At 39.1% G+C, this 17,567-nt stretch overlaps 1 protein-coding gene across 2 annotated transcripts; it reads left to right on the top strand.

Annotated features, from left to right (window-relative positions):
- The first annotated feature begins 1,304 nt into the window (after positions 1–1,304).
- LOC140168323 (RNA-binding protein 1-like) lies at positions 1,305–16,758 on the top strand. 2 transcript variants are annotated; one of them, XM_072191685.1, is made up of 5 exons: positions 1,305–1,347; positions 5,385–5,637; positions 9,724–9,990; positions 13,193–13,264; positions 14,307–16,758. In XM_072191685.1, exons 2-5 carry the CDS (start codon positions 5,426–5,428, stop codon positions 14,323–14,325), a joined length of 570 nt encoding a protein of 189 aa, XP_072047786.1. In that variant the 5' UTR covers positions 1,305–1,347; positions 5,385–5,425; the 3' UTR covers positions 14,326–16,758. The 2 variants fall into 2 exon arrangements, with proteins under 2 accessions (XP_072047786.1, XP_072047787.1); XM_072191686.1 differs by lacking the exons at positions 13,193–13,264; positions 14,307–16,758 and adding an exon at positions 12,188–13,183.
- Positions 16,759–17,567: the final 809 nt, after the last annotated feature.

Genomic DNA, 17,567 nt, shown 5'->3' with positions numbered 1-17,567 from the left:
GCTTCTTTTATACACGTCGATGTTTTCATCAATTATACAATTAACCCACATTAGACCCATAATTTTATTTCAGGAAATAAAAGATTAGATTACCATAAAAACGAAACAGTAATCATTTGTTGGGTCTAATGTCATTTATACATGGAATTTTCAACGTTTTTTCTATCGCCATTCTCGCTCAATTAAAGAAATATTTTGGTGTGTATATAATTGAAATAAAATTCTCTGCCTCATGAACGACATCAAATGTGCCACAATTGGGTATCACGAATCGTTATATATGATGTGCGGTTAATATTCATATTTTCTTTTATACAGAGGATGCTTCAGTTTTGACAGGAAAAATATTTTCTTGAAAACCCTCTCACTCGGTTATTTTAAAAGGGAACCACGCTTCCCTAGAATGTGCAATAAATTAGCATTAAAATGTTTCTTATTCTAACAGCAAGCGTTTCTAGAATGCATTATGGCGAATAGTCTCCTCCGCAGCCAGTTTGGTTACGCTCCCTCCACACAAACAGTCTGCCAATGGCCACTTATAACGCCGTTTCTGATTGGCTACACAAATCTCGCCGTAGAGCTGTACATACGGGAACTTGATTGACCTCAGTCAGCTGGCGAGCAGCTGGCGAGATGGCGGGTCAAACTTGCTCATGAATAATAAAGTAGCCGTCTAGCCGATCGACCAATTGAAAGCTTTGTTTGACGTCAAACTGGATGACGTCGGCAGAAAACCGTTAGCGAATCAAAAAGGACCAGTTCGTGACTATTGGCAGACTGTTTGTGTGGAGGGAGCGGAACCAAACTGGCTGCTGTGGAGACCAGGCCGTTGCAACTCATATGCTAGCGCAATACAAAAAGGTGGCGACAGCGTCGGCTTTCCCTGTGTATTACCCTGCACTAACATGGCGTCCAATGGCGTCTCCCGGGCGGGGCCATTTTGGAAAAGTAAAGAAAAATGCTGCTGCCACCACGATAGTACTAAAAGCTACGTAAAAAATATGCGTAGTGCTGTGGAGACTTACTTTAACATGACGTCACGAATATGCTAATTAAAGAAAAATGCTGCTGCCATCTACGTCCACATGCTGCAAGCGTGACGATCGCCTGGCCTCACGTCGACGAACGGAGTTTCAATTCCATCGCACTACGTGCTCTATATACTTATTCCATGTGGAGACTATATGGCGAAATGTGGTGTAGTCTCGTTCTAACTTTGATCGCCCGCATACAGAACGTTCATGCCGTTAATAAAACCAAAGACGTGGATGCAATTAGCGTTCATGATTTGTAAGAAGATACTAATTATTTTTACTTCAGACAGCAGCTCACACGTAAAATCGTAAGGTATGTACTAACAATAATTGCAGGTTTTAAACTCAAAATTAAACATAGTAGGTGTTGGGATTGACATTATTTAGCTGTATCACTCTGTACACATTGGTTTTCTTTTAAATTTAAGAGAGTAAGGTTGCAACTGTTGCTTGATAGACTTGAGAAAAATGGAAACAATCACGGGTACTAAATTCCATTTTCATGTTGATGTTCATGGTCAATCAGTTCATGGCCCCTGGCGCTGGCCAGTGCCGTACTATTACGCTGACTTTCGTATTCGGCGAGGAGGACGATTTCGACCTCCTGGTTTGTTTACAAACAGAGAGGTAGACAAAAAACCGTTCCGCTTGTCCAAACACTCAAGTATCAGAAGGATGGTCCACAATAGCGTGATTCACGTAACCTGAATAGGGATTAAAAAGCTGCATGTGCTTCTATTGTCCAATTTGCCATCAAGATTTCATATGGAAACAGTTCAGACCCAGTACACGATCATGTCAGAAATTAATATTTTGTTCTGGGTCTGATTATTCGGACTAGGCGCTGGCCAGGGTTGCCAAAAGATTTCAGCCCGAATCGCGGGTCAAATAAGGCCAAGTAAAAAATAAAACATGTTTCACGTCCGGGTTTTCGAAAAAAAGGAGGAAGAGGGGCTTTTTATTTTCTATTTTTTATCGCAAAATTGGTGTAAATACCTATACTTAGAGCTGTTTTAGCGTATACAATAATGGCTAGAAAAAGGAGGAGGCCCTTTTTTATTTTTTGATCTGGGAGTTACACCCCCTCTAATGATCACAAAACCTTCCTAAAATGTTTCTTGTATCTTAACAAGGCTATAGAAAGCATCCCAACTTCCTAGACATATTTTTTTGAAAAGTTATAGCTGAATTTCAAAAAATAAAAATATATTTTAGGAAACCTCAAAAAAGGAAGCGGGAGGGGACGTGAAACATGTTTATTTTTTTATTTGGCCTAATCAAAAAGTCGCCCAATTTTTTTCTTTACCATTGGTTTCTATGAGGCAGGAAATGATCAGAAGTCGCGGGAGCCAATGTTGAAAAGTCGCCCAAATTTTTTCTTTGGCAATTGGTTTCTATGGGACAGGAAATTGTCAAAAGTCGCTGGGAAAATCTTCAAAAGTTGCCCAATTGGGCTACCAAATCGCGGGTTTGGCAACCCTGGCGCTGGCTGGGTTCGTCAGCAGGGGCGTCGCTAGACCAATATGATTCGGGGGGTGTACAGTATGGTTTGCCGACGGAAACTTTTTGTAATTTGTTGACCCAAATTTTTTTTAGCCAGGACGGCGCTGAGAAATCTAAAAAGTGGGGGGGGCTGGGGAGGGCTAGGAGACACAAAATTTTTCATAAAAATTTTTACTAGTAACTACTAATACCATTCACAGTATGTCTATTACGTTACCACACAATTTTCCTTACACATTAATCTGTTATATGGCTCTCACAATTTGCCGACAATCACACATACCTTTGACTAGATTTGCCGACAGTAACATGGTTTTGCCACAGTCACATTTTGCCGACAAAATTGTGTATGGGGGGGTGTCACACCCCCATACCCCCCCTCTAGCGACGGCCCTGTCAGAGCTGTCAACTCTCACGCATTGGCCGTGAGTCTCACGCATTGGGTCATTTTCTCACGGTCTCACGCCAAGGTAGTATAAACTCACGCCTAGCCCTAGGTAGTAAATCTCACGCAAAAAAAAAGGAAAATGAGTAAAATCTCACGATCGTCATGAATAATTATTAATTTGTTGCTCCTACCCCCCGCTTTTCACATTCTCGGCGCCGTGTGGCTCAAATAATCATGGTACAAAATGAACATTGGAGTCCGCAAATCCGGGTACGCCTCAGTCTCACGCCAAGCAATTCCAAAAAGTTGACAGCCCTGGGTTCATGTTGATGCATGCGTGCATTGGAAGGCTATAAGCCAAACAAGGCAAGGGCGGAGCTACATATACGTCATGCTGCTGGTGAAAATAATCAAATCCCGGTGAAAACAATATGCACTGCACATTGTTCATTGGTTGCGCCTCGTACTGCCGGCTGCCATGATGTAACTGCGTCTGCGCCTGTGCTAGGGGGACAGGCATAAAAATTTCAAATTAATTCTATTAGGCTAAGTAAAAAATAAAACATGTTTCACGTCCGGTTTTCGAAAAAAAAGGAGGAGGAGGGGCTTTTTATTTTCTATTTTTATCGCAAAATTGGTGTAAATACCTATACTTAGAAGTTAGAGCTGAGTTAGCGTATACAATAATTCGTGGAAAAAGAAGGAGGCCCTTTTTTATTTGTTGTTCTGAGAGTTACACCCCTCCAATGATCACAAAACCTTCCTAAAATGTTTCTTGTACCTTAACAAGGCTATAGAAAGCATTCCAACTTCCAAGACATATTTTTTGAAAAGTTATAACTGAATTTCAAAAAATAAAAATATATTTGAGGAAACCTCAAAAAAAGGAAGCGGAGGGGACGTGAAACATGTTTATTTTTTATTTTGCCTTAACATGCAAAAACAATGATTTTTCCCAGGCCAAGCGCTAACAAAAAAGTGCTTTCTCCCAGCAAATAAGTAAACTGCAATTGTTATGTGAAAAGGATGAAAGGTTTTGTCAAACCATGTTTCCCTTTTGTCAGAAGATGAAGTTTGGGTCAAAATAGAATTTTTTTCCCCAAAATGCCCCTTTCTGACCCCTTTTTTGACCAAAACGGTGATTTTCACCAAGGCATATCTCACAGAAAAAAATATTCAAAAGTGAAGTCAATGTTGCATTCTGATTTCTAAAGGCTAGCATTGAATCTGTTGTCAATGCAAACTACATATATGTAGAGCATCTGAAAACGATTCATTTTGGTTTTATTCATCATTTTCTCCAAAAATGGTGTTTTCAGTGGCACAAAATAGCACAGATTTACATAGGGCTTTATTATCAAGTAAAATAAATAGCGCCCTCGCTCAGATGTGCCTGTCCCTACGGGCTGTGCTGTGGCGCATCATCTTAGTTAAACAAGACCATACAATACATCTGTAATACATGTAAGGTATAAATTTATGGATTTATGGACTTTGTCATTTAAATTGCAAATCTGCAACTCCTATACATTAGTAATATGTATGGTCTTGTAAGTTGTTCGACCAAGGAGCTTTAGCACCAAGCTGGAATCTATAAGAGTTCATCTGGGACCAATCTAAAACATACCTGAAGTAAAAGTTGGTGCTCAATGGGTGACAGTAATTTTCAGGGGGGTCAAGTTATACATGTAACTGAAATTTTATAATAAATTGTCAGCCCAGAATAGCTTATTGAGCTCAGGATGGTTTGATATGAAATATACTAGTACTTAATTTTGCCGGTACCAATTCCCCAAAATTGGACACTAAAAATATTTAAAGTATGGTTCATGTATGAAATTTTTCACATTTTCATTTTTTGAGGGTCCTGTAACTTTGTTTCAGATTAGAAGCAAGATATGGTACGGTATATGGATTTGATTTTGAAATTTGAAATACACCCTGAAAACCACAGAGTAGAGAATTTTAATGTTCTAAGGGGTGGAGTTTAGGAGGAATACACAATGTCACACTTTTCATGATGACCCCCCCACCTGTTAAATTTCTAATTGATGCTGTGGAAAAACGAAACGGAGTTGGAGGCTCAAATTTTCCGTTTCTCATTGATGTCTATCACTACCGGTACCTAAACCAAGAAAAAAAATCCATGAGGTATATTGTACACCCCTGTCTGAGTTGGCATGGAATGACCCAGCTCAATATTTGTGTACTATAACATTTTAACATGAACGTAATTGCCGAAATTAATATGGTAGTAAATAAACAAAGTCCTGCGTCATTCCATGTAAATTCCAAAAGACAGTCTCTGCAACCATAGATGGCGATAGAAATCAAATGTGATGTGGAAAAAAATCGCAATCTGTATTTCATGAAGAAATATTTGGCAGCCATCTTTATTATTGGCCAGACTTCAGTTTAAAATGTACCTTTTCAATCTTATTCTTTCTTTTAAACCCCAGAATCATTTAGAAAGGACCACATTTACACAACAAATTCCAAGATGTCTTATTCGTCTAGAAGCTACGACAGAGACTGCAAGGTGTACGTAGGCGATCTCCCCAGCAACGCAAGAAAAGAAGAACTCGAAGATGCCTTCAATCGCTATGGTGACCTGAGGAGCGTGTGGGTAGCAAGGAATCCACCAGGTTTTGCTTTCATCGAGTTTGAAGAAGCCAGAGACGCTAAAGATGCAGTTCGAGCACTGGATGGATCGTAAGAATTTTCATTGTTCAATTGAAAAGGTTCAGTGCACAGTGAAATCTAGTCTTACTATTTACAGTAGGCCAATACTTCAATAGGTGGGCTGATGCAGGGTTGCCAACATTTTCAGCCCAAATCCAAAAGTCACCCAGTTGTTCTAGTTTCTATGGGACTTGAAACTACTGAAAGTCACAGACACCAGTGTCAAAACTCAAAAGGTCACTCAATTTTTTTCTCAACCAATGAGATAGGAAACTGTCAAAAAAGTTAAATTCTTCTCAAAAGTCACCTAATTGTGCTCCCTAAAATGTGTGTATGGCAATTGGCAACCCTGTGCTTAATGGCCTTGATCAGAGTTTCTGCACAAATTTTGTTTTATAGTGACCCCTACACTAGGGTGCATCAAACGCCCCTCATGTCAACCATATTTTTTGTACCTAGTGTCAAACTGTGCCACTTAACTAGAAAATCATCCCCTCCAAATTTAAATTCAATCGGAGGTCAGGAAGGGGGTCCACCGTGAGCTTAAAGTTCGGACAGAGGCAACCAATAAAAGTCCGGCCGGCAGCTATTGTATTATATATACAGTTATACACACCCATTAATAGCTGCCTTTAGTGAATGTTTTTAAAGTACTTCATATCTCAGCCAATACTCAATCAAATGCAAATCCATTTGAACTAAGCAAAAAAGCAGCTATTTTCAGACATATTTGAGGTCATAATAATAGCTGCCATGTGCATGTTTCTCTATTTACAGCTGTTTCTACATGGAAAATGGATCCATCACGCGCTACAAGCTTAAAGTTTGTGTATGATTGATAGGTGCCTTTAACTAAATGACAAATCAATCAGGCAGCTATTTAGTTTTCATTACTGGGTCATTATTTCTCAAATCACCCAAAAAAAATATGATTTTACACCTCACCCCCTTCAAATTTGTTCAAAATTGGTATACAGGGTGATTTTGGCTGGTAAAGCTCAAATTTCAAATTTTAGCTTAATCGGACGTCACGGTTTCGGCTTATGCCCTGCCCATTTTGGCGATTTCGGTGAAAAATGGGCCTTTATCAATATTTATGCGACCATATCTCCGTAACCGTGGTCCTACTGAGCTGAAATTGGTGTCATTTTTTAGCTAATCTCTCACAGAATCCAAATCTACTATCATTTAGAGGAAGAGAAAAAATATGACCTTTTTTTCTGTACTTTGACCTTGAATTTGACCTTGTTGCCCACGTGACCGCGAGGCGAATTTGCGTTGGAATTACACCTTCATATGTTGTCTACATAATATCAAAAAATTGGAGGGGTAATATTTTTTGTTTTCTTGCTAGGCTTTCATAAAGCAAGCATGTGGTTGAAAAACTGTAATTTTGTATGTAGGCTCAGTATATTGTACACATGATACTATTATAATATAGGCCAATTGTATATAGGCCTATATGTACATGCATTAAATACATATGTTTTCACCTGCATGCTTGTTTTAGAAAGCTTCTAGCAAAAAAACAAAAATATTACCCTCCAATTTTTTGATATTTTGTAGACAACATATGGGGGTATAATTCCAACCCAAATTCGCCTCGCGGTCACGTGGGCAACAAGGTCAAATTCAAGGTCAAAGTGCAGAAAAAAAGGTCACAAATTTTCTCTTACTCCTACATACTAAATGATAGCAGATTTGGATTCTTTGAGAGATTAGCTAAATAATGACACCAATTTCAGCTCAGTAGGACCTACAGTTATGGAGATATGGTCGCGACAATATTGAAGGGCGCGCCATTTTTCGACAAAAACACGAAAAATGGGCGGGGCATAGCGCGAAAACCATACGTCCGATTAAGCTCAAATTTGAAATTTGAGCTTGCCAGCCAAAATCGCTTCTGTATACCAATTTTGAACAAATTTGAAGGGGGTGAGGTGTTTCCCATTGGGTGAATTGAGAAATAATGACCCTACTTTATACTGCACATCACTGTGGCTGCCATAAAAAATATGCTTTACACAGATTAGGTGTCTGTTTTCCATCTTGCTCCACCACTTGCAAGACATTTGATTATGTTCCTCACTCTGGGCAGTAGCTAGGAAATCTGTATGAGATTCAAAACACTTTCTGCTGCATCATTTACCACATTGACGGCTCTAACATTGCTAAGCGATAGCAGTAAAGCTAAGGACTCGGGCCAATCAATTACATTCAAGCAGTCATGTATGTCCAAACTGCTGTATAGGCCTAGTATCAAAATCTCTCTAATGCAGAATCACATTGAACAGCTTCCGCAAGGCACTGTGACAACAAAGCACCAGCTACCAAAGATATGTGAATTTGTTGTATTTGCAACAATAATCTAAAGTTCCTGCTGGATAACATGCAGTGTTGCTTTTGACCCGCCATGGAATGATCTTCAGTTGTACAAGCGCCTCCTGCAGTATGCCGATATCAATTTCGGTGTTGCAACAAGTGCACGCAAACCCACAAAGCCCTGAGCAGACATCTGTGGTACATGTATCTCACCGAAGAGATGGTACCGCTTGCTCTCTTCAGTGGAAAGGTACCAGTACAATAGAGACAAGCTTTAGCGAGAAGGCTACTTGAACTTAAACCTGATGCAGCAGCACTAAAGCCATATATTCGCTTGGCGCAGGCTTTGGAAAGCCAAAGTTCCCTGACCCTGAGAATATCACTTGGTCAACAGTCGTCCTAGCTGATTTTGCAGGCAAGGTTCACTATGAACATCCTGCAGATCAATGACAAATTCCTAGCAGACAATGTTGACACTTGGCCCGAGTCCTCAGTTTATCTGCAATCACTTAGCAATGTTAGAGCCGTCAATGTAGCTCAATGTGGTAAATGATGCAGCAGAACGTGGTGTGAAACTCAGTGCAGATTTCCTAGCTGCTGCCTAGAGTTAGGAACATTATCAAAATGTCTTGCAAGTGGTGGAGCAAGATAGAAAACGGACACCTAATCTGAGAGAGCGTAAACTGAATGATGTTACCTAATTTACCAATATCATGGACTGATAAGCAACATAGCTAGATAAGTACATTTATTACATTGTTATTCATATGGCAGCCACAGTGATGTTCAGTATTAAGTAATGAAAACTAAATAGCTGCCTGATTGATTTGTCATTTAAGTAAAAGGCACCTATCATGCAAACTTTAAGCTCGCAGCATGCGATGGACCCATTTTCCATGCAGAAATGGCTGTAAATAGAGAAACGTGCACATGGCAGCTATTATTATGACTTCAAATTATGTCTGAAAATAGCTGCCTTTTTGCTTAGTTCAAATGGATTTGCATTTTATTGAGTATTGTCTGAGATATGAGGTACTATAAAAACATTCACTAAAGGCAGCTATTAATATGTATGTATAACTGTATATAATTCAAAAGCTGCCGGCCGGACTTTTACTGGTTGCCTCTGTCCGAACTTTAAGCTCACGGTGGACCCCCTTCCCGACCTCCGATTGAATTTAAATTTGGAGGGGATGATTTTCTAGTTAAGTGGCACAGTTTGACACTAGGTACAAAAAATATGGTTGACATGAGGGGCGTTTGATGCACCCTACCCTACACGACACACTTCAAAAGTTAAATTTGAAAAAAAAAGTCATAGGATCAATCACACTTATTGCAGCCTTCGAATTAACCCACGGCACCCATGGCATTTTGCCGTGGGTGCCCAACCCCACTGCCGTAATGCCTTCAAAATATGTCCTTTACCCAAGGCAGTCACTTGTCGTGCCCTCTAATGAAGGTGCCGTCGGTGCCCCAGCCCTGCCCCCTCATTATTATCTATGTTTGTGTGTGTTTTCTTCACTTTTGAGAAATTGCCTTGGTGCCCTTCTCAAATTTTCAATAGTTGCCATGATGCCCTCTTGAAATATTACAAACTGCTGTGCTGCCTTGCCTTTTCAGTAAAAATCCAAGGCAATTATCAACTTGCCCTAAAAAGGTTGCCGTGCCCCTTCAGATCCTTAATTCGAGGGCTGACTTATTGTATGTAAAATTTTACTATAATTTGTCTATTATGGACCTCTACCGCTCAGGGAAAATGTTTAACAATCAGTTGTGTCTTTTCCTATACAGACGTGTCTGCGGCAAAGAGGTCAAAGTTGAAATTGCTAGTGGACGTTCCCGCAGCAGGGGTGGTGGTGGCGGCTATGGTGGTGGTGGATATGGCGGCGGTGGCGGATATGGTGGTGGCGGTGGATACGGCAGAGGCCCGCCACGTGACAGACGTAACGACAGCTGCTACGCATGCGGGGAGCGTGGACATTTTGCACGCGACTGTAAATATGGACGCAGACCTGGCGATGGTCAAAGGGGTTCTGGTGGTGGCAGATACAGAAGAAGGTACAAGTTTGATATTTATTGTTGTATATTTACTTACTGACAAAGGTACTCAAATATCTAGGGTTTCCGCTTATTCATTCCACAGAATCGTTCAGTGTGCAGGGATTTGGGTGACAAAGAACATAAGGATCACATTACGTGTGGTTGGTACGAATAAAAAAGGATAAAGGAAATGTAATGTGTGTTTGGAGGGATGCAGATCATCAGCGCTACAAATCGGCAAGAGTCAGAGAATTGATTCTCGCAAAAATTGTTTCTAATATTAGTTTGTGAGAATCCCAATTGATTCTCCTAAAATCATGCCTATTCCACACAAAGTGCAATTACTTGAGATTCTCTTGATTCTCGTTGGATGAGTTTTGGAGAATCAAGAATCAAGTTTGATTCTCGTTACATTTGACGAAATTGCACCCCTGCAGGTTATGATTAAACTTTAAAAATTAAGTGCATGAAGCAAGCCAAGATCAAGCCAAGCAGTCTGTCTTAGAAACCTGATTTTAATTGAAAGGATTTGGATATCATTGCATAGTTGATTCATTGATTACCGTAACCACTCGGGTATAAGCCCACCCCCGTAGATGGCAGATTTCACTTCAAAAATGGGGGTGGGCTTATAACCGGGGAAGGGCTAGTGCTTGAATTTAAAAATAAGAACTATCACCCCATTTGTATATGCCCAATGTACCAGTAATTTCTATCTTCTATGTCAATTTCTTAAAATTGTGGAATGTTAATTATCAACTGATATTTTTTATATCTGTTCTTAAATATGAGAGCAAAGTTGATTTGATTTAAGAACTTGGCCAAAACTAAGTACTGGGCTTATACCTGAGTGCACCCTTGTTCCCAGAATGCTTTGAAAAATAGGGAGTGGGCTTATAGCCGAAGGTGGGCTTATACCCGGGTGGTTACGGTATTATCAATTTATGTCCCTTTAGCTCTGATTTAAAGACCACATTTACTGAAGTCGGTAAGAAAAGCTGATCGAAAACCCAATGGAAGAACAAAATTAAAAGTTGCATGTTCAAGTCAATGGAAAGCATGGCACCAGTTCTCTTGTTTGAGAACACTCTGTATCAATAGGGCTTCCAATGGAGCAATCTGCAACTTTTGAATTTGCATCTTCCTTGGGATTTTGAAATAAAATAAAAAGATAAACATTTTGTATCTAAAAGGGACCCCAGCCTCTGCGCTCCGTTCGTTACGCTCCCTATGGCTTGCAATTGTCTGTATTATTACATCTCTGACCCTCAAGATATAAAATGTGGATGTGTTGAATGTGAATGATTAAATCCCCAAATCCCCACTGTAGGAACTGTCAACTCCAGGAAGTATATTGTGTTAAACTTCATAACAAATCTTATTATTTCCCATTCTCTTGATTTTGTTCTAGGATTGTAGAAATATTATCAAGCATGAACTTGTCTACCAAATATGAAATGTTAATTATTAAAACTAAATATTTTTCACAACAAATGGCCCATTCATATTTTACCCCTTGGTATTATATTTTAGTTAATAAATGGGATGAGTACTTTATGTTGTTATTCCATTTTTTCTTAGTTTCCGCTTTACAAAACAAAGCAATTCCAGGGGACTTATCTCAACAACCAGATGTTGAGTGTTAACACATAAGTGCAAAACAGATTTTTTTGAAAGGCATACAAAACTTTTTTTGAGAGGGATACAAAGTTAAGTACCGTCGATTTCTGGATTGAGAAAATCAATATATCGGTCACTCAATATCAATAAACTTTGAGTTATCAATTTCCCCCCCCCCCTCCAAATTTTTGTGATCTGAAAATTCCAGGCACTAAAAACCTTCAAAAATTAAAATACTTGCAAATTAGGCTGCTAGTGCACAATTCTGATGAAAAGATCCAAGGGTTTTATTTCCATAAAAAAACTCATGAAATGGAAGAAAAATAACATGATCACCAAATTTGATACGATAATCGGATATCAGTAAGTGTGCATTCTGCATCAGGACATGTGACTATAGTATTTTTTGATACTTTTTATTTTCATTATCGGCAACTTCCAATATATGGGTAACACTTAGAAAGTGATATCAGCGATATCGATTACATTGGATTATCGATTTATTGATTATTATCGATTTATCGGCGGTGCTTATACAAAACTGTTTTTTACGACTCCCCAATTACCACGATATGTTTTTATTCCTAATTTTCAGGGTCTTTGATTTTGGATAAGTCTGCGGTAATGTTCCTCGGGTCTTCCCTACAATATCATATCAGTCAGGCAGCACTCAGCATGTGCTATTATAGCATCACATGTCTAGCATGTGATCAGCATAAGTTTAGCATGTGATCACAAGAGCTGTGGCTTCAGGGTTGTGCAAAGCTATAGTTTCTTCCGCCCTCTGAGGAGCTAGCATCAGGTGTCCGTCTCTCTCTTTCCAAACCAAATTTCTTACAAAAAGCTTCTAAAGTCACCGTCAGGCGTGCACATTTTGCAAAGTTGGTTTTCGATCATCGACCCTTCGGTGATGAGAGGGCAAGGCTTTCAGATATTTTTCTTGGCGTTTGCTTTTCGGCGGGTTTACGTTCATCATTTCATAGATGGTGGGAGTGCCCCGTACCGTCCGTCAAAGCACGTGCCAGTTTATGAGATTACATGTTTCGTATTTTAACAGAGAAATGTACATGTAGCAGGGTAAGTGTGTGACAGTGACAGAAAAAGATTATTTTCAGGTTGATTTTAGAAATAGCTTCCTTGAAGGAAAAAATTCCCAAATTTCACAATTCAGTAAATTCAATGTGCATGAGTAGGTTGATCATTCAACTCAAACGTGTGACTAAAATGCAAAGCACTCACCATGAATTGTGATTTTAAAAAATAGCAGAAGAAACAACAACGAATGAAAGTTTTCCCGGTCTTCGCTCCGTCAGTGCGCTTTTATATGATGTTATGAAAAGGAGGTGATATTAACCCCATGAGAACTACCTGCTGATTGGCCAAAAAGAAGTTTTTATTATCAGTTGGCCCAATCAGCAACATTGTTAGGATAATTACACCACGAGTAGTTGGCAGGTTGATCTTTTTCTGAGCTCGAGTAGAAGAACCATTTTCTTTGGTCTTGTAACCAGAAATTGACATTTTTACATGATTTTAGCGTGCAACTCTTTATATTTCTAAATTAACATATTTCATTTGGTTTTTCTGCTCATCCTTCTAGCCGTTCTAGGTCCCGTTCTCGCTCCATTTCGCCAAGACGCAACTACCGTGACAGCCGAAGCAGAAGTCGCAGGTAAGTGATGAAGAAAAAATGAGCGCGATGGTGCAAAGAAGATATCTGACACTTCCCACAATGCATTTCTTCCCCATACTGATTTGCTGTTCAGTGCAACATGGTTCGATACCCGATTGTGACAAAACAAACCTCCCTTAACCCTAACGCCCGAAGGGCTTTTTGGCGATTTGAAGGGAATGAAGGGAGGAATACAGAGAAAACAAACAATGACTTTGTTTGTTCTGGGTGGGATTTGAACCTGAGACCCCTCGCATGCCAACCACTAGGTTGCCAACACTTAGCAACTACTGGTTGTACGCTGGCCGGGCCAGCGAAAGCGTGCCTATCACTTACGGTGATTGCATCATCACATCCTGTGGGATTGCAAGCATGGGATCGAGAGGCACCACATCGTGCAATACAAGCCATGCGCCATGTTGTAACTGCGCTGGGATTCGTACCAGGGTATATCGATTTATGCATGCTTGCTCAACCGAGGATAAATTGTAAACCAGCAACTCGCATGGTACAATGGGTGGAAGCTGTATCCAGTTTCTTCATACATGGTCCATACATGGTCCCTGATATAGTGATTAGAGCTAAACTCATTTGAAAGATCTGTGTTCGATGGCCAAATGCACCTTGTTTTGCTATAATGTTTACCTTACACTTAGAGTTTAGAGTGTTGGCGTCACATGTTAATGTGCTCAGTGAAAACAGATCGGTTTGTAGTGATCCGGTGTGGACACCTGGCAACCGTGATCCACCTCTAGAGGCAGATCATGTGTAACACCGGTATTTCCCTCAGTGGACACATGTTCGATAATTATACAACGGGCATGACACAGGACGCCGTCAATGGTTAATTGGTTTGCGAGTGTTACGCGGAAAGAAATATGATGTGCCCAGTCAGTGGAAACACACAGTTTGTAGCCGGGTCGAATCTGGCCTGTGATTCACCTATTGAGAAACCCTGCAAATGAAAAAATTAATGAATTTTGTAATAAACTGTTAAACTTCTTTTTCTCTGATTGTTTATACTTATTATTTTCCATTGCAGCCCTTCTCCAAAGGACTAAAGATGAAGAAGTTCCTCGCCATTCATTCATGCTACAGTACACCAAGACGTGGTCCAAACTTTGAGAAACTATGCCGTGGATGAAACTGAAATTTATTTGTTTTTAATTAGAAAAATATTGTATATTTGTATTTGAAATTTTAATAAATCTATTTACTAAGACTGGCAAGTGATTGAACAATGACATCCTTCTGATTTGGTGTTATGCAACATATTTCTGTATCAAATTTTCACTGAAAGGACAATCATGTCAAAACGGGTGTAAATTTTGCATTTTGTACAACTCAGTGTTCATAAAACTTCTGAAATTCACTTGGGTCGAGTGTCTGAATGAAGCGCATTTTACCGGGGTGTAAGTTTAAAATCTGAATTCAGACGTTTTGATCTTGATTTTTATCTCCTTTTCTGCACTTTCTCTGTACAAACGTATATGAGCTTTCCAAATTTGTTCAGACTTTTTTTTTATCTGTGGTCACTCACACCCCTGATTTTAAGCAAGGCAAAAGCATAATGTTAATTGTTATAACCTTTACAAGGTTAAAAGTGTGAATGCTGCACCCCAAGATATGTGTCCATGGGGGCCAAAGGAGGCTCTTTTTGAAAATTGAGTTACTGTAATTATTATTACATGTACATTATACATACAATAGGCTATCATTTACTGAAAACACCAAAGGCCTAGCATATTTGGTTATAAAGTTATGAAGTTTTTTGATGGTTATTTTCTTATGTATTTTATTGTTTTTTAACTCCATATTTTTAACTTTACCTCAGTCTCAAATTCAAATTTGCCGCCCATGGCCCCCAAGGACCAGATCATGTCGCATATGACAGGGACGGCCAACGGTTTGGGACAGAGGACTATATTGCGTGGTTTGATGGGCCACACATTTGTTATGGCAATCTGATGTTTATTGTGTTTTACATTATTTTCGATAACTATAGGCTTTGTGGCCTGCATTGAACATCATTATCATTGAAGACCACAAGGCCTGTGGGCTGCAGTTGGCCACCCCTGCTGTATGACATGTCCCAACCTAATCACAAAACTGATATAAGAGCGTAATTTCCCCTTGTAAAAACACACTTAGATCTTTATCTGTAACAAATCGTGTACTTTGTACATATTGATGAAAAATAATAGGTAAATAGACCCAAGATATATGTACAGTACTATCCACACTAGGGCCAGTGGGTGTGATAATGTTAACTTTTTGTGTGTTCACACCACAGAATTAAAACCTGAAAACCAAGACTTAATCACGATCTTGATACACTCAGGGAAAAAATGGGGATATTCATGTTTTGCTTGAAATGCACCCACAACTAATCGGTGCTTGTGCACGATACTAGACATGCTTTATGGAGCAACCCACTGATTTGATTGATTTTGATTTGATTTATTGATAATCCAGGCAAGCATACATACAAAAGCTTAAAAAGCCTATATCGAAAATATTTTCAACGGGGTCCCTGGCAGATTCCCTAATAGCGAACTAACTCACTTTAAAGTGGGTCTCCGAAGTGGGACTGCATCTGAGGAGCAACGCAATGCATTATAGTGTGATTATCATGCACAATTGTTTTCGTTTGTTTCCACCCCTAATTTTTCCCGTATACCGACCGCGCAATTGGATTTGCAGATATAGGGAGTCCTGGTTCTGTAGTCTTAATTCTGTGGTTGACCCTCAAACAATGCCTCCATACACAAGAATAGAACGCTATATTAAATATATTTGGGTAGTGCAACCACCATGTACATGTGTGCCTCAAGTCCTCACCCAAGTGTATAAAGGGGTTTTGGCATTATTCAATGCCGTGAAGGTAACAGACTCACTGTGTTTAGACCGAAAGAAAAAGTCCAGTCCAATCTAGCACATCCACTTTCTGAACACTGTTTTTAAATATTTTATTTGTACTTACATATATATTTAGTAAATTTTAGACACAATTAGGACATTACACAGAGTACATTGGGTATATTCACTTTTAAATTCCACCTGTGGAAGAGGTTAGAAATATCTGCAGGGAGTATGAATTTCAAATGGATTTGAAAACATTGGGCAGCTGGCAGCTCCATTTGAATGTGATACACCCTCTGAAAATGGATCAATCTGAATCTTCCACAGAGGGAGGGTGAGTTTCAAATAGAGTTGGTTAATGGTAATTCCATTTTAAATTCTTATTCATACTCCCCCTGTGGAAGATATTTCTCATACCTTCCACAGGATATTGTGGATTTTTGTGACAAGCTAAATGGAGGAGACTGTATTCACACAATCTATATGTTTGGTATGTGTATCTGCTAAGTGAGAAAGATGTTTAAGTATAATGTATGTGGTGGTAGACAAATTTTTATATGGCAACATCCTCGTTATTAATGGGAATAGGTGGTTAGGTAGAACGAATAGATAATTGTGTAAGTTGTAACCTTATATTTGGCCCATACGTCTTTTTGTTTCCGCACTTATTTCAAAATATTTTGGTCCTCATGAATGGCAAGTCGGTAAGGGAGCAAATCAAAAGATCAGTGATGGCCTATGAATAAAACTAGTTAAGGAGTAAGGGGGTAAAAATGTAGGTTATATTTTCTATGCTTGTACATAATTTACATCCGATATTATTTTGACACATCCAATTTTGTTGGAGGCAGAAGAAACGCAGTAATTTATAGACGTTGATCCACAAGCCTCAGCACACTTTACAGGTTTGGGTCGGCTATGAAACAAAAAACTATAGTTACCTTTAGTAGAACTTGAATCTTTTGATTTGTTCCCTAAGCGAGGGAGGTGTACATATTATTATCTAAAATGGTGTATTGGTACTTTGATGAGCTGTATTATCGGTGACTGAAATCATGAGGACTTGAATATTGTTGATTTCCTTCAGTCATTTCATTTTGAAATTGACGCAAACATAAGTAGATGTATACATGTACACATTATTCTCATAAGGAATGGAATTGTCTGATTACAGGTGTTATCACTGTTCAGTAAAATAGGTAATTATTGACTTGCATACTGTAGAACAACTGAAATGGATAAATATATTGTCTGCATCAGATACTGTCGTATTTCACAAAGCTGCCTGGTGTGATTTTTTAATTATTGTCATCTAATTGTGTTGAGATACACGGTAAAATTAACTTAATATGATTAGTTTTCGGGTATTATCGTAATATTACAATCCCATGTCCATTTGTAAAAGAAAGAAGCAATCTGAAATATAAAATAATATGAAAAT

The sequence above is a fragment of the Amphiura filiformis genome, chromosome 13 (assembly GCF_039555335.1).
Source record: "Amphiura filiformis chromosome 13, Afil_fr2py, whole genome shotgun sequence".
Classification (NCBI taxonomy): Eukaryota; Metazoa; Echinodermata; class Ophiuroidea; order Amphilepidida; family Amphiuridae; genus Amphiura; species Amphiura filiformis.
The sequence above is the reverse complement of the archived record's forward strand: the minus strand, read 5'-3'. Positions and strand labels throughout refer to the sequence as shown.

Coding starts and splice junctions, on each gene's coding strand:
- LOC140168323 (XM_072191685.1), top strand. CDS start 5,426: ATGTCTTATTCGTCTAGAAGCTACGACAGAGACTGCAAGGTGTACGTA. Junction 5,638..9,723: donor GTTCGAGCACTGGATGGATC/GTAAGAATTTTC, acceptor TTTCCTATACAG/ACGTGTCTGCGGCAAAGAGG. Junction 9,991..13,192: donor GGTGGCAGATACAGAAGAAG/GTACAAGTTTGA, acceptor TCATCCTTCTAG/CCGTTCTAGGTCCCGTTCTC.